Raw genomic sequence first — 18,763 nt, 5'->3', positions numbered from 1 at the left:
CAATATTTAACTAAGATGGCTGGCCATCAGGTCCCTTTTGTTTGCTTGCAAATTAATCATCCAGCGCGCAGTCGGCGCCAGGGTAGATTTATCACACACAGAAGGGGGAATGAGGCGGCCGAAGGGAGACAAAGACTGTTCGCACCTTCCCGCTTTTGATCTTAGATTAGTGCAGCCTCCCTTCATAATACGAGTCTCCGGGGGGCTTCGTCGGGGAGGTCACTCGGAACTGGCGGAAGTTTGCACGCCATTAGGCAGACGCTGGAATTGGAAATCATAAGCGGCAAAACGTTTTATTTCGCTCCGCGGGTGGGTGCGGAGCGCGGTGCAAGGTGCGGGGCGGGCGCGGAGGGCGGCGGCGACTCCGGTCGGTGCCGCGGCGCCGAGGGCGAGCTCCGGCGGGGCGGGCCCGGGGCCCGGGGCGCGGCGGGGCCGGGGGCGGCTGCGCTTGTCCCGCGGGCACCTCCCGGTCCCCGTGAGAGAGCGGCGGCCCGCTTGGGGTAAATCGCAGCAAACTTCTTGGAGCCGCCGGGCGTTTGTTGTGGGCGCTGCTAAAGGGGGAGGCGTAAGGGTTCGGGGGTTCCCAGCGCGGCGGGAGCCCGAGAACCGGTTCCGAGCAGAGGTTGGAAAGACTCGCTCTCTTCCGCCGATAAGCAGCTGCACAGCGCAGCCGAGCGCTGCGCGGGTAGCCAGGCTCCTGGCTCCGTGAAACACATCAGACTTCTCCCCCCCCATCCTCTTTGAACGCATTACTCCCGCTTCCTTTCCTCCCTCCTCCTCCTCCTCTCTTCACCCCCACCCCCGACCAAAGGGGAGATATTTTGGTGAATGCAAAGCGATCCTAGACGCTGGTTACTACAGGGACTTCACCAAGCTGGCGCCAAGCGCTCTTAACCATGTGCGTCAAAAATGCAATGTTAGAAGAGCTAATCACTTTAGAGGTTCCGCTCCCATCTGCGCGCAGCCAGCGCCGAGCCCCCGCGCTCCCCCGCTCCGCTCCCGGAGGATTATCCTCCCCTCTTTAAGGCAGGGTGGGGGGCGTCAGGAGATTCCCCCCTCCCCCGTCCCCAGGGGAGAGTAATGATTCGGCACCTCCCAGCGGGGGGATATCCCCCCTGACACACGCGTGGGCGCCCCGTGCCCTGCATACCCACGGCTCCCACGACACGCACAGCCGCAAGCCTCCTTTCGCTTCCCTGTACTGTCAACCCCCCCGCCAAGGAATATGTCTCCCCAGAAACTTCCCAGGAGGATCCTGCCCAGCTCTTCCCTCTCCGCGGGGTCGGATCGGACCCACGCGTGACGCTCTCCCCAGGGGAGGGGGCCTCTGGCTCCACGCGAGCCCGGGCACGGGGGTAACCCGGGGCTGGGCCCCCCCGCCCGGCGCTGCCCCGGCCCGGGCGCAGGGAAAGCCGCACTTCCCGTCTCCTCCCCGCGCACCTCGTGGAAGAGGAGGGGTGTGGGAGCGTAACCCTCTCGGCGCCAGTGCCAGCCGAGTGGCCTTAATCCTCAGAGCCAGAGAAAGGAAAAAGGGAATAATAAATAAATAAAAATCCCATTTTCCAGCCGTCGCCCCTCTTCCCTCCCAAGCCCCCGCCGCGATCTGCAGCCGCCGGGTCCGGGGCTGAGCCGGCGGCGGCCGCTGCCCGCCCGCCGCAGCCTCCAGCCGCCCACCACAACAATAATAGCGGCGGCCGCGGCCGCTGGAGCCGCCGGAGCCCAGCCCCGAGCCGGGGGGAGACCCGCAGAGCTCCCCCCCCGGGCCGCCCCTCCACCTCCCGGGGGTCACCCCCAGATTTGCGGGGGCAAGGAAAGCGCCCGGCTGCCGGCCCGGAGGGGTCGTTTAAAGAAAGCGACTTTCCCGGTGGAGCGGAGGGGGGATGGAAAACGGAGCGGGGGATCGGCAGGGAAGGGTGACACCAACGCGGCGGCTGCGGGGATGGGCGTGCGGGGCGGCGGGGCCCGCGGCCTCCCGAGGTGGGTCCGGGGCGGGGGGGGACACCCGGGGTGCCCCTCGTTACGATACCAGCGGCGTTTGGGGAGGGAGGGGCTCGCAGGTTCGGACCCCAGCACCAAGCGTGGAGCCCCCCCCGGTCCCGGCGCTTTGGAAGCTCCTACCGGGGGAGAGCGGGCGGGCACTGCCCCGGAGGCCGGGGCCGGGGGGCGAGGCGGCCCCCAGTACCCCCCTAGAGGCGGGCGCTGCCGGCCCCTTCCCTCCTCCCTCCCTGCTCCCTCCCCTCTGATCATGTTGACATATTCACACGGCCCGGAGTACTAGTGATGCTTTGCTGCAGCGTTACAGTTTCCGACACCTTCTTTTTATAACTCGGCGCTGTCCCCCTCCACCCGAGCTGTCAGAACCCCGCCTATGGAGCCTCACAATTGGTCCGAAAGCGTCAAAGAGCCAATCAAGGCGGCTCCAGCTCCCCTGTAACCCACAACACATCCCTACGATCGGGTGCACGCAGAGCACAGACTCACAGGGAATTCTCAGAGCCGAGAGGCTCCTTCTCCCTCTCTCTCTCTCTCTTTCTCTTTTTCTCTCTTTCTCCCTCCCCCCTTTTTCTTTTCCTTTCTCTTTCCCTCTCTCTTTCTCCCTTTCTCTTTTGCGGAGACAATAGTATAATTCTGCCAGGTTTTTTTATTTTTTTTTTTAAGGCAGAGCGAAAGAGAAAGAGAGGGGGGAAAATTAAAAAAAAAAAAAAAGAGGAGGGTGAAAGAAAGAAGAGATTCTGATGGGAATCAGGGCACCCTGACCAGCTCCTGCTTGGAGAGGGGGAAAGGCGAGGCGGAAACGAGATTTCCCTACAAGTTTTTGCTGCTGAAGGTTGCTCAGGAGCCTTTCTCGGCCGGCGAGGGGGGGTGGGTTTGTTTGCTTCTTTCTGCTTTCCCTCCTTTCCCAGCCTCTGCTCTGCAGCCTGACCGTACGGAGGAAAGGTGGAGGGGTGGGGGGGAGGGGGGGCAGAGCCAGCCACCCAAAAAGAAAACCCAGCTTCGAGCCGTCACCCTCCGCCACGGAAGGAGAGAAAGGGGATTGGGACTAAGAGAAAAAAAGAAGAAGAAAAAAAAGGATCTCGGCTTGTCCAGCCCTTCTGCGGCAACAGGAGCAGACAGCAAACCCGGTGGATTTTTTTTTTCTCTCTTCTTCGGCGTTCCTTTTCCAGCGCAAGGACTTCTACTCAGGAAAAAAAGCCCGATCAACTAAAAAGCAAAACAAAACCTCAGAGACCGAACACGAAAAAAAGCAAGACTAATAATGAACAATCCTGTTAATCCGCTGTCTCGAGGGCTGGGGATGTGCCCCGGCTCGGAAAGTTGTAGGCTGTAGAAGTTCTGCCTCTCCCCCATGTACTGTGCTATCTAGAGCTTCTTTACCCCACCCTATTTTTATTTTTTTTATTATTATTTTTTGGTGCTTTATTGCTGTTGTTGTTATTATCTTAATTTTTCTTCTTCGTGATGTGCTGTTAGAAACCACTCCGGGACTACTCCAGCAGTAGGAAGACCGAGGAGTGGAGTGGATGAATTTACCGATGAGAGATCCAGTAATCCCTGGGACAAGCATGGCTTATCATCCTTTTTTACCGCACCGGGCACCGGACTTTGCCATGAGCGCTGTGTTGGGACATCAGCCTCCCTTCTTCCCGGCTCTGGCTTTGCCTCCCAATGGGGCAGCCGCCCTTTCCCTTCCCGGGGCTCTGGCTAAACCCATCATGGATCAGTTAGTGGGGGCTGCAGAGACTGGTATCCCCTTTTCTTCCCTGGGTCACCAGGCAGCAGCCCATCTGAGGCCTTTAAAAACTCTGGAGCCAGAAGAAGAGGTGGAAGACGATCCGAAAGTGCATCTGGAAGCTAAAGAGCTTTGGGAGCAGTTCCATAAAAGAGGCACGGAGATGGTGATTACCAAATCGGGAAGGTAGGTCTGGGTCGGGGGTTCGTGCCTTTTTTCCTCCCCTTCTCTCTCCCACCCCTCAGCCTCTGCACCCCACCAGGCTGCTCCAGAGCAAGGCTTTCTCTCCGGCGGCTTTCTCCGTAAATCTCCTTTCACCTGGAATTATGGAAAGTGTTAGGCAGCTGAAGATCCGAGCCCATCTGGGGCACCACGCTGCAGGGAAAAGCCCAGCCACGACCCGGCCGTGCTCAGCGTGTGCGTGTGCAGGGGGCGAGAGGGTCCCTTCATGCTTCAGTAGCTTAATACTTTCTGGAGAAGACTGGGAGCAGGAAGAAAATAATTTGGGGTTGGAAAAGGGGCTGGCCTGGTTTCAGCCTCGCTACACGCAGTTTTTCTTCCGTAAGAAAGAGAAAGAGGAATAAAGGAAAAATCCTTTGGAGCGGCGTGTGGCTGCTGGTGGGGCAGGAGCTGCAGGAGGGCAGATAGGCTCGGTATATCAGCTTGTGCCTCTCTCCGTGCAGGGATTTAGGCGGCGTGTGTGCTAACTATATCTAGAAATGCACAAAAAGGTGACAGAACTCCCCAGCAGTCCTGCAGCCGCTGCTGGAGTGGCAGGGAAGGGTTTGCAGCTCGGCGCTGCCTGTCCCTGTATTTATATAACCTTCACGTGGGAATGAATGAATACACACGGCGCGTCCACGCTCGGCATTTCTGCTTTTTATAGGTTTACCCGTCTGAAATCCCTCTCTATATTCGCTACTCATTGACATCTGGGCTCTTTTACAACTCTGCCTATTGCTGTGATGACACATAGGGTGAAAACCCCCTTCGCGCCCGGGTGTTTTTCTAAGGGGCTCTCTGAGAAACCTCCCCAACTCTCCGCGTGTGATTTGCCAGGAGAATTACTCGAGGAAGCCACTCCTGAAAAGTCTTCTTAGATGGCCTTCAGCTGCCTGCTAGCAGGAGCTTCACCTACTTGCAAAGCACCAGTTGCAGGCTACAGGCTCAGGGGAAAAAAAAATAAATACAAGCCCTAAAAGCAGCAAGGAGGGGAAAAAAAATTCCCCTCGCCCATTTTACTGCTTTCCCGAAGTTTTCTCTGTTAATTGTGGTCAAAAGTTTTTGCGTGAAAGCCTCGGCCGGTATTAAGGGCTCTTACGTGTTGCAAAGTCATGTGTTTCCTTTTAAGTTGAGATTTGCTGAATGCCAACCGCTCGATATAATAAACAGCAAATTTGTGGTATCCTGTTGCAGTTTGGAGCCGGACTTGGGAGTGGAGGGGAGCGGGGTTTGCAGGGAGCCCTCGGCACACGGGGGGATCTCTGGGAGGCTGGAGCACGGGGAGAGCCCCGGCAACCACCCTGCCCTCGCTGGGGCTTTTTTTCTCCTCTGCAAAGTGAAAAACTCCCCTCCCTGCTCTTCATCGTGTGACTGGGTTATAATAATGCAGAATATTTATTTTACCGGGGTGCGATCTGTTCCCATTTCTTTGTTTAGCAGGCGAAAAGGAAACTAATGAGACATCAGAGAGCCCCAAATGGGCCTTTGCTGTTTAGGAATGGCAGAGGTAGGCGCCTGCTGATTTCTAGGGAACGCGTACCTCTCCCTTCCAGGGACCATTTTCTCCTGAAACTTTTAAGCGTTTGAGAAGCCTTTCGGCTGGGGATTGGGGGGGGAAGCTTTTTTGCTGGACACACGCTTACTTTTCTACTTTTGAAAGTTGAAGCAATTGTTTGGTAGACACACTACCGAAATTCAGAAGCTTATTTAAACGCTGTAATTAATTTTATTTTCATCATGTCTTTTCTTTCTCCCCACCCCCCCCTTCCCTCTCTCTGCCCATAGGAGAATGTTTCCTCCATTTAAAGTGAGATGCACTGGACTGGATAAAAAGGCCAAGTACATTTTATTGATGGATATTGTGGCGGCTGATGATTGTAGGTACAAATTCCATAATTCCCGGTGGATGGTAGCCGGCAAAGCTGACCCTGAAATGCCAAAGAGAATGTACATCCACCCGGACAGCCCGGCCACCGGCGAACAATGGATGTCCAAAGTCGTCACCTTTCACAAGCTGAAGCTCACTAACAACATCTCTGACAAGCACGGATTTGTGAGTGCCTTTTACACCTTCCTTTGCCCCCCTTCCCCACGTTCCCTCCCTCTCCAAGCCGGCCGGAACAGGGGGTCCCAGCGCGGGGGGGTCCACCCGGAGCACGGCGACTGCTCGGCCGGGCCGTACCCGCAGCCCTGCTGGCAGCTCCCGCGGGCTCCCGAAATGCGGGGAAAACAGGGAATAAATACCCCTCCGCGCACACGGGGACGAGCATCTCTCCGGTTTATGATAGTCCTTGATTTTTCCCCCTGCTGAGGTCAGGATTAAACGCTGGAGTTTACTCTGTAACCTCTCCGTGCCACTCAGCGTTAACTTTAGAGGTGTATTTCCAGCGTGGAGCAACTCGATATTTCTCGGGGCTGCGGTGACTTTATATATCTATATATATTTTTAATAAAGTCGATCACACTTTTTAAGCGTAGGAAAACGATATGCATATGTGTATAAAGGGCTTAAAGGCCTAAGTACGCAAACCTTTAAATCTATATTAATCTGGATAATGTAAAGCAAGCAGGAGTGAAAATAAACAGGGACCAAAAGCAGAGGTCAAGTTGCCCATTCATGTCTATCCACTCCTTTACATTTACCGGGTGTGCAGAGATAAAAACTTACCCTAAGAGTGAAATCAAACAAACCTGCTGATAAGTGCTCTGAACGATCCTTGCCATTTCTTTCTATTCCTGGGAAAGCCTCCACCTCGGAGCCGGGGCTTGCTGGTGGTGGCCGCGGCCGGGGGATTTCTAATGTGCCGAAGATTGCATTTGCTGCCTGTGATTTGATTAGACGATACATTTTTGCCTTTCGCAGAAGGCCTTAAGTGAATTGGGGCGCGCAATTAGACCGAGCCGAGGCTCTCGTGGTGGTGTTGCTATTGTAGCTGCTGCTGCTTCTTTAGTTGATTTTATTTTTATTATTCCTTTTTTTTTTACACTTTGAAATCAAAAGACATTGCGGCCGGAGCCCAACAGCTTCTCCCCAACAGCTCTGATGGGATTCCCCCCCTTCCCTCAGAGAGGTCCAGCGAGAGCCTAACTCCGGCGAGCTGGAGCTGTCAGTACTTTTAGTTGGATGCTGCAAGGCGTGTGCGTGTGTTTGGAGTGTGCTCGGCGGGGAGGAGGAGTGAGGGGAGGAAGGAGAGGGAAGGCAAATTAGGAGGAGAAAGTGCCGATGGCTGGGGGAAGTGCGAGGCGGGGGTGCTGCTTCTGCTGACCGTTTTCTTTCCCCCCCTCCTGCCCTCTCTGCTGCGGCCGCTGCCCCCCCCCAGACCATTTTAAACTCCATGCACAAGTACCAGCCCCGGTTCCACATCGTCCGAGCCAACGATATCCTCAAGCTTCCCTACAGCACGTTCAGGACCTACGTTTTCCCGGAGACTGAATTCATCGCAGTGACCGCATACCAGAATGATAAGGTAAGGAGATTAAGACAGGATTTGTTTTACGTGTTTTGGCTTTTAAGAGAACTTTTACTCCGCACTGTTCCCTTAAAACTCACGAAGCCCATCCCGTTCTTCTCTCTCTCCCCTCCTCATCTTTCCCCCCAAAACCTCCTTGATCCAACTTCGGGAAGGCGCCGGGGGAGGGGGTCGGGCACTCTCCTAATACCGACCTCGGGGAAGGCAATTAAAAGCGAGGACTGGGGGTTGGGGTGGGGGGAAGAATGCTTAGGGTTTTTTTACCATTTTCTTTTCCCGGTATCGGTCCCCACTATGGGGAAAGGGACGGGGTGGGGATCGCTGCTCTCAGTGTGGATTTAATCTAAGACGCATCAGGAAAAAAAATAAGAAAGACTCGGCTCCGTGTGTCGAAAGACAGAGGGGGGAGAGCAGCGGGGCTGAGATTTTGTAATTCTTCCTGGCCTTTGTGCTGTTTTAGCTCCTTTAACAGCAATTGGCAATAAGGCTGGAGCACACGTCTGGTTCCTATTATTACTATGATATTTTTTTTTTGCATCCTGCAGTGTTTTATTATTTTTTGTGGTGCAGAAATATGCTCTGATCAGAGAGGGGTATCTCACTTGAATTTAGCTGGAAGGTCTGAAAGAGTCCGGGTGAGAAAGTTTTGCAGCGCTGCAGACGCTGCCTTTCCATTTCTTCTGGTTTATTGTCGCTTGCGACGAAGGTGGTATATTCGGGAGAGTGGCAAATGGCGAATTTACGATAATTAAGTCAAGTGGAAGGAAGCGAAGGAGCCAGAAAAGAGGCTTTGATTTTTGTTTTTTTGGTTGGGGTTTTTTTGGCTATAAATTATAACTTTGAGTTCGCGTGCGTTAAGCGTGGAAGGTCTGGATGCGCAGCACCCGCTCGCTGCAGCTTCCTCGTGTCTCTCTTTCTGCCCCTCACATCCTTCAGCTCTAAAAATTAAGGGCTGAAGAGGGGGGATCTGCGCCCTTCTGCCCTCGGTTTCCAAAAAGCCACTTCCCCCTCGGAGCTCGGGCCGTTTCCCTCTCTTTCTGCGGCCCGGCGCTTGCAAGGAAACTGAAAGAAAATGAGTGTACAGAGAGTAGACTTTGCTTTGGGACTTATCAGCAGGGCTGGTCGCCCCGGTCTATCAGCTGGGGCCGGCTTGGTTGAAGGACAGAAATGAGCATATTTGTCTGATTGCCATGAAATCGGCTGGAAAGCGGCGTGCGGGAGCGGTGGGGAGCCCTGGGCTCGGCGCGGGGGGGAGCAGAAGGCACGGCCGGGAGCACCTGGATTAAAAGTCCCGCTGGTTTTTAGCAGTGGGTTTTCCTGCTCTTTCCTCATCCCGTGTGTGCGGCGGGGGGGCGACTCGGGAGCCGGGGCTGGTCCTGCCCGCGCTCGGACGCGGGCGGAGTTTCCTTTTCGTGGTCCTCCTCTGCTCCTAAATTGGGGGTTGCCGCGCTTCCAGTCCGGTCCAAGACCGGGAATGGAGCGACGGGGAGGCGGCATCCTCGTTCCCATCGCCCGCATCCCCCCGCATCCCGTTACAGTGAGGGGAGCCCCGGCCAGGCTCTGAATCCGCCTCCGCGCATCGTATGCGCCGAGGGACTTACGGGATGCCCCGCACCCCCATGGCTCCAAGCAGCCATTCCCTGCCATAACCTGAATCCCGAGGAAACTCAAACCAAAAATCTTCCACCCGCCCCCAAAAAAATACGAACTGGCTCCTGGCACCCCCGGCGCCCCAACACACACACACACACACACACACACACATGCAGAGCATAATGCGATTATATAAAGTATTTTATTATAGCGAGGGGGTGGGTATGATTCCTTTGCGGTTTAATTATGGCATTTAAAGAGTTTTAAGCACAGGCATAACTTGCATGGATCGCATTGCACGGCTCAATTAATTCCGATGTGGTGGCAGCAACACGGGGCTCTTTCATTGCCACCACAGCCCGGGTCACTGGCCAGCCCGGCGGGGGATCGGGGGTGAGCTGCCTCCAAACGACCCGGGAAAACACAGAGATTCCCCCCAAAAACGGGGACCTTTGCCCCCTGCCCTGTCCTCCTGCTGACGGGATCCTACAAGCACTGAAGGGGGGATTTTGCTGTTGTTTTTTAATGTAAAAATCCCCTTATTCTGCCCCCCCGCCTGTTTTTTTTCTCTCCATGCTCTAGATCACTCAATTAAAAATTGACAACAACCCCTTTGCCAAAGGTTTTCGGGACACCGGGAATGGAAGGAGGGAAAAAAGGTAAGTCTGGCTCGATTATACACAGGCACCTCGTTTGGTTTTCATGTGTAAAGCTCAGAACATGAGCAGAGGTCAAAATCACCTCAACTTGCCTCCAAACCACACTTCCCCACGCCAAAATCCATAAGGATCTTGGCGTTAATAACCCCAAACAGATTGCATGGGAATTCTTTCCTGCTTTCCACATTTATTTTTCACGTTGCAGGGGATGACTGGCCAAAGGGAATGCAATACATTAAGCAAATATCACAGGAGAAAGAAGTTTTCCCTTAAAAATTTGAGAGGGAATGTTCCAGTGTAGTTTGTATCTGGGACTGGAGAAGAGGGAGAAGTGAGGGCTGAGCTCTGGTTGAATCTCCTCTGGCATTTTTCTGGGGATTGTATCGAAAAGACTAAAATGTGGAGGAGAAACGTATAAATAAACTGCTTTGACAGAGGTATCTTGTGAATATGGAAGTAATAATGATAGAAGATTCTTTATTTTTTCCCAAAGCAGCAGGACACAGTTTGTGTCCCAGGTAGATGGACAAAACTCATTATAATGGGAGTGAAGATTTTTATTTTTAATATAAGAAGAAAATACAAGGAGAAAATAGAGAAAGGGACTATTTTTTTTTTCCTTTGATGAGGGATATGTCTGTTTTGTTTGGTTACAGCAGACAGGATATTTTAGCCATTTGCACTGAGGTTCAGATAATGAACAAATCTATCTGTTCCTCTTTTTTTTAAACAAAAAAAAAAAGGAAAAAAAGAAGGGGGGGGATGTGATGTAAAACAAGGGGCCTTTCTCCCTGCCCAGCACTGAGCCCAGCACACACACACAAACATGCACACGCCAGCTCCTCTTGTCCGTCAGTGTGAAAATAAAGCCAACGCTGGAGCCACAGGACGGAAATGATTTCTAATTTCTTTCTAAATATAAATAGGTTTTTACTCCGGGTTAATTGTTGGTGAAAAGATTACATAAAGTGCCTAACAAAATAACCACTTCCTAGCAATCTTAGCAACCATTAGGATGGCTCATATCTCTGGAACATCCTCGCGTTATAAAAGCTAATCTCCAGGGAATGCTTCCCTCTCCCCTCCGCCCCTTGTCTTTAATATCTGCCCTCGCTGAGGAGCCGCTCACCGCTTCCAAGAAATCTCCTCTCATTAGCAGCCAAGCCCTGCCTGCCAGAAACACGCTCTCCTCCTCGAGGGGACCATGGCCCTTAATTCCCCTGTACCACTCATCCCAAAACAGGAGCTGAGGAAGGGGCTGGGGAAGGAGGGGGGTGCCGGGGGGTGCCAGGGTGCGCTCTCCCAGCGGGTTCGTGTGCCCGCAGGAAGCAGCTGACCCTGCAGTCCATGCGGGTGTATGACGAGAGGCAGAAGAAGGAGAATCCCACCTCGGACGAGTCGTCCAACGAGCAGACGGCCTTCAAGTGCTTTGCCCAGTCCTCCTGTCCTGCCGTGCCTGCCGTTGGCACCTCCAGCCTCAAAGGTGAGAGCTGTGGCCCCTGGACCCCACCCAGGAGAGCCTGCTCTGTGGGGTGACACATCCCAGCTGCTGCCACTGCCCTCTGGCACTGGCCTGTCTTCCTTCCCCCTTGCCTTCCTTCCTCTTTACTTCTTTTTTCATAATTTTTCTCTTTTTGCACTCTTCTCTCTCTTCCCTCTCTCTTCTTTCTCTCTCTAGTTTGTTGCTTTCTCTCTTCTTTCTTTCCCTCACTCTCCTTCTTGCTTTCTTTCTTTTTCCCCCTCCCTCCTCTTCTTCCCTCATTCCCTGTCTTTCTCACTCTTCCTCTCCTTCTCCCTCTCCCCCCAGCCTCCCTCTCCCTTGCTGCACATTCATCCCTCCCCTCCTCGGTTCAGAAAGGAGCCGGCTCCGAGTGAAGGGAGCAAAGACAGACCACGGGGCAAAAGTTCAAAACTGGAGTCACTCCATTAATATTCTTCTCTGAATCTGTTATTAGAGGAAGGATCTTTCCCCTGGATACAGTCCCGAACTTTGTTATAGAAAAGTCACCCTGGGTTTCTCTCCGCGCAGGGTTGGGAGCTGTCTGCAGCTCTCTCACATGTATTAATCCATCCAGGGGCAGGGAGGAGGGTGCAGGGGGAGGAGGAAACAACCTCTTTTTTGTAGTTGCTCTACTCGTTTTTTTCAAGGGCTGCCGAGCTGAGGGGAGGGGAGCTGGGAGGGGACCCGAAAAGCAAACCAGAGCTTCGCACCTGGGGCGCTGAAATTAGGAGATGAAGTGCAGAGGAATCCATTGGAGCTGTGCATGCGTTCGGGGAGGAGGAGAAGGGGGGTCCGAAGGGTGATGAAGGCGAGTGGGAGGTCGGTCTCTCTCTGCGTTTCCAAAGTTTGCCCATTGAAAGGGATGAAAACTTTGTAAAACTTCGTAGGAGGCACATCCCCAAGGCCCTTCAGCCCAGCCGCTGCTGTCCCAGCACTCTGCTGCCTTTGCTGCGGCCGGTGGGGGGTTCCTGGGGGGTCCCTGGGGGCTCCGGGCAGCCCCGGGGAGCGGAGCCGCTGGCCCCGGGCCCACCCGACCGGAGGGTCTCTCCTCTGGGCTGTCGCTTTGTTTCGCAGCCAATTTTGCTGCGTTGCGTAAAACTCGGGCTGGCTTGTTCGGGGCGGGCGGTGGGAGCCGGGGGCTGTATTTATTTATATAATAATAATAAAAAAATAGTATTTCCATACAAACCTCTGACCGGCCAGGAAGCGTCTCTGCCCCCTGTGGCAGCCCGATGGGGATTTCGGGATGTGCAGTGCCGGATCCCAGCCCCGGGCCCCCTTTGTCTTGCAGATCTCTGCCCCAGCGAGGGAGACAGCGATGCAGACAGCAAAGACGATCCCTTGCTAGAAGGCAACGAGTCGGGCAAAATCAGCACGACCACCGCCGGCACCCCAGCGCCGGCCAGCTCTGCTGCCACCGCGGGGGACGACCCCCGGGAGAAGGGGGGCAGCCCCTCCAAAAGCCACTTCTTCCCCGGGGACTCAGCGGGGAGTAGGAGCCGAGAGAGGACTGAGAAAGCCCCTCCGGACTCCAGGCACAGCCCGGCTGCGATCTCTTCCAGCACCCGGGGGGGAAGCCTGAGCGGCGAGGAACTGAAAAGCCCCCTCAGGGATGGCCCCAAAGTAGATGAGAACCGGCTGCTGGGGAAAGAGCCCTTCGCCCCCCTGACGGTCCAGACCGACAGCACGGCCCACCTGAGCCAGGGACACTTGCAGAACCTCGGCTTCCCCCCTGCCCTGGCCGGCCAGCAGTTCTTCAACCCGCTGGGGAACGGGCACCCGCTGCTGCTGCACCCCGGGCAGTTCGCCATGGGGGGGGCTTTCTCCGGCATGGCCGCGGGGATGGGGCCCCTCCTCGCCACCGTCTCCGGGGCATCCGCCGGGGTCTCGGGACTTGACAACACGGTCATGGCCACGGCGGCGGCCCAGGGACTCTCGGGAGCATCGGCGGCTGCTTTGCCTTTCCATCTGCAGCAGCACGTCCTGGCTTCGCAGGTACCGCAGCCTCTCCCCGCCGCCCCCCCCGGAGCAGGAGGGTTTCAACCCCGGGGGAACAGAGGGACAGCGGGCACCTCCTTTAACCTCCGCACTGCATTGTCCCCTCCACTGCCTCTCTCTGCAGGGGCAGTCACAGCGTTTTGGGGAAAGTCGGAGGAGGGAAAGTCGGGAGGGGGTGGGGGCCGGCCCAGCTCGATCTCCCGGAGCTCTCCCACCCTCCCCGCGGTCGTCCCACTCCTGTGCTCCCTGTGACACTGTGCCGGGGCCAGGCCTCTGCATCCCCTGCCTCCGCCGGGGGCGCAGCTCCGCGGTGTGCGGCTCGTTGGAGCCTGCGGAGCGGAGCTGCCGTCGGGGGGAAGGAGATGAGCCCGGGGCTGCCCTGCGGGTCGGGGGGGCTACACCTGCGGGTACAGGGCACTTGCCCCAAAGAAAGAGAGTCTCGCAGTGAGGAAGACAGGTGCCACGGCCCCCCCGGGCCACGACCCCCGCAGCGAGAAGGGGGCCGGCGGGCTGGGCACTGTGCAGGGCAGAGCATGGGCAGGACCCCGTTGGGTCCTCGTGGTTTTGGCCTCGGCACTGGGAGGACGGGCCTCCATCCCCTCCCGTGGGCAGCAGCAGTTTGGCCGCTGTCAGCTCCCCACTGACGAGGGAGGGTGCTGGCGTGGGGGTGCCGCGAAGCATCTCCGAGGGTGGGTGTGCAGGCCGGTAACCCTTTCGCTTTTCTCTCCTCCCCTCCCGCAGGGCTTGGCCATGTCTCCCTTCGGAAGCCTCTTCCCTTACCCCTACACCTACATGGCGGCGGCGGCCGCCGCCTCCAGCGCCGCCTCCAGCTCGGTGCACCGGCACCCCTTCCTCAGCGCCGTGCGGCCGCGGCTCCGCTACAGCCCCTACCCGCTGCCCGTGCCCCTCTCCGACGGCAGCAGCCTCCTCACCACCGCCCTGCCCGGCCTGGCCGCCGGCTCCGGCGAGGGCAAGGCGGGGGGGCTGAGCGCCAGCCCCGGCTCCGTGCCCCTGGACTCCGCCTCGGACCTCACCAGCCGCTCCTCCACCCTCTCCTCCGGCTCCGTCTCCCTCTCCCCCAAACTGGGCGCAGACAAGGAGGCGGCCACCAGTGAACTGCAAAACATCCAGCGCCTCGTCAGTGGGCTCGACCCCAAGCAGGACAGATCCCGTAGCGGCTCCCCGTAACCCCCCGGGCCTCCGGGAGCTCATTTCAAATCAGTCTCGCAGTGCACTTTGTTTGAAAGAAACCACATCCTCCACCCCGCGAGTGTTTTTTTTTGCCCTCTCCTTATTTTGTTTGGTTTTTTTCTTTCTCTTTTTTTTTTGTTTGTTTTTTAATGTAAAATCCCGCGGTTTATCAACAAAAAGGTATCTGGTGGAGCAACGGGAAGAGGGGTCGGGGATGGGGGAGCAGAGCCGAGCTGGGAGTGCTGGGTCGGAGCAGCCTGGCCGGGCCGAGGCACCGGTGGGGTTTGTGGCATCCTCCTTTCATTTTTTTATTTTTTTTTAAAACAGTGTAAAAAGAAAAACCAAAACACCCAGGGGAGGAAAAAAAAAAGGCAAGAAAAAAAAAACTAAAAGAAAAAAAATAAAACAAAAAATCAAACAGACTTATGAATAAAAATTAAGTAAGAGAAGTGATTTTTTTTTCTTTCCGAAAGAAAAGTGTGTAAGTAACTCGCATATTGGTTCTTCAACAGTTGTTTCTTGGGCGGGTTGTTAACGACAACCCCCTTAGTCGATATTAAGGGAAGCTGTGTGTTTAAAATATTATTGTGATGTCTGAGAGCCAGTCGGTGGCTTTTTTTTTTTTGCATGTTCCATAGTAGTCTGCTTTTTTGTGGGGGGGAGGGGAGTATTTTTTTATTCCGGTGGGGTTTTGTTGTTTATTTTCAATGCTCGTTTCAAATCCCAGGGAAAAAAATTATTAATAATAAAAACTAAAATTAAGACTTTCGTCCCTCTACCTTAAACATCCTCCCTGTAGCAACAAAAATAAGAAGTGTAGTTGGAAAGAAAAAAAAAAAGTGAATTTATTTTATCTAAAAACCTCTGTAGCTTGACTGTAGGTTTATCACAGCTTTCCCTCTTTAATTGTATATGCAATAACAAGGTTTAAACATACTGAGAAGAAGAAAAGAGCGGACACTATTATTAAAACAAAGTATTTATGTAATTATTTGATAACTCCTGTAAATACGTGGAATATGAATACTCGAAATTAAACTTTAATTTATTGACATTGTACATATCTCTGTAAATATGACTGCAGCTGTCTTCTTTTTTTTTCCTTCTGTTTTTATTTTTAGTCGTTTTCATTTCAAGTTTGTAATTCCTTTAAACATACACCCCGACCCAGAGGAGAAATTCCCCCATTTCTGAGGGCTCACTTTTTTAAAGCGGAGCTCAGCCCAGAAAAACCTGACCTCGTCCTTTCGTAAAGGAACCGAATGCAAAAAAGCAAAGCAGAAAGAAACCAAATTAATCAAAGACCTTAAAAGAATTAAAAGAGAGGAAAAGAAAAAGCAACATGCCATGGTAGCTTTTAATCCTCAGTTTCTTCAGTGTTCAAAGCACTGCTTGCCGTATAAAATGTCAACAACAAAATAATAATATACATTAAAACACGACAACAGGCTTCTCCAGTGGCTTGAGAGAAAAAAGAAAAAGGTGAAGATTCTAGGATTTTCTTTACTTTGTTATTATTTTTCCCTCTTTCCTCGGTATGTCAAAACAACCCCGCGATGGAGTTTTACTACTGTGCTTATTGTTGTCTTTGTTTGAGTGAGTGCATATTTTCTTGGGTTGAAAGTCAGGTGCTCGGAGCTGGTTCAAAGGAAAAAAAAAAATGAAGGTATATTTTGTGTTATATAAATGTTGAGAAGTTCTTGCTATTTTTTTTTCTGTAATTTTTTTTCCCTTTTAAAAGTCACTGAAGTTTCAATAAATTTTTATTGAAATGTCTTGGGCGTACTGTGAAATGCCTTCACCCCAACCCTCCCCAAAGTGCCTGGGAGGATGGAGGGGTTGAAAGATATATATCCCTCTTCTGCCGTTCTCCTCCACCCCCCTTTCCTTCCCAATATTAAGATATTTCTCCTGGAAGGAACTAGTACGAACCAGTCGGGATGGTGTCGTTTGAATTGTTGGGGGGGGAGGAGGAGTTTTAAGCAAACTGTTTAATGTACCTTTTCCGTCTTTATCCCTCTCGCTTTTAAAGTCGATCCAGAGGCTACTAAAGTCACCTCTTTTAATGGAACAATATTAAGTGGCGTTTGAAAAGTTAATGAGAAAGGCTCAGCTATGCTTTTATCTGTCATAAATTAATAACGCAAAAATGAAGAATTAGAGAATAGATCAGTTAAATTTTAATGCAGAGCCCTCCTTCAGAGTTTCCAGGTAGAGTGCTCAGGAGTTGATGGTGTTGCTGGGCTCTTTTCTCTTCTGTCCGAGCAGAGGATTTCGCTTTTCCATTAGTTATCACCTGAAAACACATTAATTTTTTTAATTTATTCCCTCCTCCTTCTATTGGAATCGCCTTTTCTCGCCCTTAGGCTCATGATATATTGAGTTTAAGCTAGAAAATGGCTGAAACGGGGATAGACATCCAGGCTTTGGACTGGACCAGTGGCCTGGGAGGTCACTGAGAGGAGAACTGAGGAGAACTGGCAGCCCCTGCCTGTACCTTTGCCAGTCCATGAGCACATCATTTAGCAGAACATATATATTTCTTGTTAATGAGATTTTTTTTTCCCCTATCCCTTCAACAGTTAGTGGCCCGTATATTGGAAAGTGATTCATCCTCCGCCAGTAATAAATATTATAAGGATGTACTTCCAGCCCGTATCCTGTTTTATGCTCTGCCTGCCCCTCGGCCCGTGGCCCCCGGCTCCTGCGCCGGCGAGATAAAGGGAGGAGAAAGTGGCGATAAAGCTTCTTTCACCCCTCAATTTTTTAATTAAAAAATCCCCCCGCAACCATCACACTGTTCGGGTCCCCCTTGGTGGGGGAACGGGACCCTTCCCATTTCAACTTGGGGGTCGGGGTGTATTTCAAATCCACGGTGCTTGCAGCGGGGGAAAGGTTTGGGCTGAGCAGGATTTTTTTTCTCTCCCTCTTCCCCCACCCTGGGATGGCCCAAGGTGATGGCTGCTGGAACTGTCACTTGAGCTGATGCTCCCCTCAGCTGGCCCGGGCGAGGAGGGGGCTTTTAGGGATAGAGGTGGCGTCAGGTCTGGCAAAAGAAATGAAGAAAAAAAAAAGTCCAGCCGAAGAAGCAGGCAGCGGCTGCAGCAGCCAGCCCCGAAGGCTGCAGACCCACAGGCCGGTTTCCACACACGGATCCTCCGCGCGAGTGGGAGCTGGAGCCTCTCCGGGAGGGGGAATGCGGCCCCGGGGGGAGCAGAGCTCTGCCAGCCCCTCCGGGCGGCACAACCATCGCTGCTGCGGCGCTCAGCTCTCTCCTGTGCTCTGAGCTCCGGCCTCAGCGCCGACACACCTTTCCACGCCAGACCCCCGCAGCCCCTTCGCTCCCATCTATTTGGCTTCAGGAATAATGGGGGGAACCTTTATTTTTTCCCTCGCCACAGCTGCTGGTCCCCCTAATCGCTCTTAGAAGGGGAGGACTGTTGTGGTCTGTGTGTGGAGGGGAAAAATTTCCTAGTTGGCGATTAAATTTGCTGTTGATATTCAGAGGAAAGCAACACACACTCATACACATCCCCTCCCTCCTCGTCTCGCTTTCCTGCCGGCCCAGGAGCCCGGTAGCCGCTCCATAGGCCAGGCGGGCACCGGCAGCCCCGGGGCGCCGCAAAACCCGAGCTCACGGTTTATTCTTTTTAAGGTTGAGGGTGCAGCGCGATTGATTTAAACCCCCCTCTTTCCACGGGCCTAACGCTGACCTCCCCCTCTGCCATGCCCTTGCAAGAAATCCGTGTACCGCAGGTGTAACTCTGACTTGCAAATGGCTTTATCTCTTGTGTATCTTATTTGTATATAGTAACGTTAATGAGTAACTCTTGTGGCGCTTGTGGATGGAGGTAAACAGCGAGCAATCTCTCTGGATTATCCTGTCTATTACTCACCTGGCGCCTGTCTTGATATCCTCAATGGTTTTATGGCTGATGCAGGCGACCCGGCGCTGGGTGGGGGGTGGCCGGCGGCGGGGGGGGCTCCGGCGGGGCGCCGGCGCCATCTCTCGGGCAGCCTGGGCAGCGCCGAGAGACCCCCGAAGGGACCTACGGCTCGTGGGAGGGAGGCACAGCACCCACCGTAGAGAGGGGAGCTCGGGGGGTGGTGAGGTGCGACAACATCCCGACCCCCCCATCCCACCCCGGCCCCCGGCCGGGCAGCGCGGCGGAACTCCCCGCAGGCTTCGCTTGGAGCTCAGATAGGTTTTACCCACGGGAGTTTTTAGCCCCGAGTCCAAAGTCTCTGGGAAAGCGGTGCTGGGGCCGCACCGTTCGGGATGTGGGGGGGTAAAGGACGATGCACACCGCGGAGCCGCAGAGACCCGGGGAGGGGGGACAGCGACAGCGACACCCCGTCGGGGCGGGCACCCGCCGTCGCCGGCGCGCTCGGCCCACGC

The 18,763-nt window shown here is 54.1% G+C and overlaps 1 protein-coding gene across 2 annotated transcripts; it reads left to right on the top strand.

Annotated features, from left to right (window-relative positions):
- Positions 1 to 2,642: 2,642 nt before the first annotated feature.
- On the top strand, positions 2,643 to 15,885 carry TBX3 (T-box 3). Of its 2 annotated transcripts, none has more exons than XM_027696779.1 (8): positions 2,643 to 2,862; positions 3,472 to 3,916; positions 5,738 to 6,005; positions 7,273 to 7,419; positions 9,598 to 9,674; positions 11,000 to 11,157; positions 12,467 to 13,170; positions 13,915 to 15,885. In XM_027696779.1, exons 2-8 carry the CDS (start codon positions 3,522 to 3,524, stop codon positions 14,359 to 14,361), a joined length of 2,196 nt encoding a protein of 731 aa, XP_027552580.1. In that variant the 5' UTR covers positions 2,643 to 2,862; positions 3,472 to 3,521; the 3' UTR covers positions 14,362 to 15,885. The 2 variants fall into 2 exon arrangements, with proteins under 2 accessions (XP_027552580.1, XP_027552581.1); XM_027696780.1 differs by lacking the exon at positions 2,643 to 2,862 and adding an exon at positions 4,617 to 5,459 and having other exon boundaries at positions 3,811 to 3,916.
- The last annotated feature ends 2,878 nt before the right edge of the window (positions 15,886 to 18,763 follow it).

Source organism: Neopelma chrysocephalum, unplaced genomic scaffold, assembly GCF_003984885.1.
Source record: "Neopelma chrysocephalum unplaced genomic scaffold, ASM398488v2 Primary Assembly neopelma1_116, whole genome shotgun sequence".
NCBI lineage: Eukaryota > Metazoa > Chordata > Aves > Passeriformes > Pipridae > Neopelma > Neopelma chrysocephalum.
Note: the sequence above shows the minus strand (reverse complement) of the source record. Positions and strands in the feature narration are given on the sequence as shown.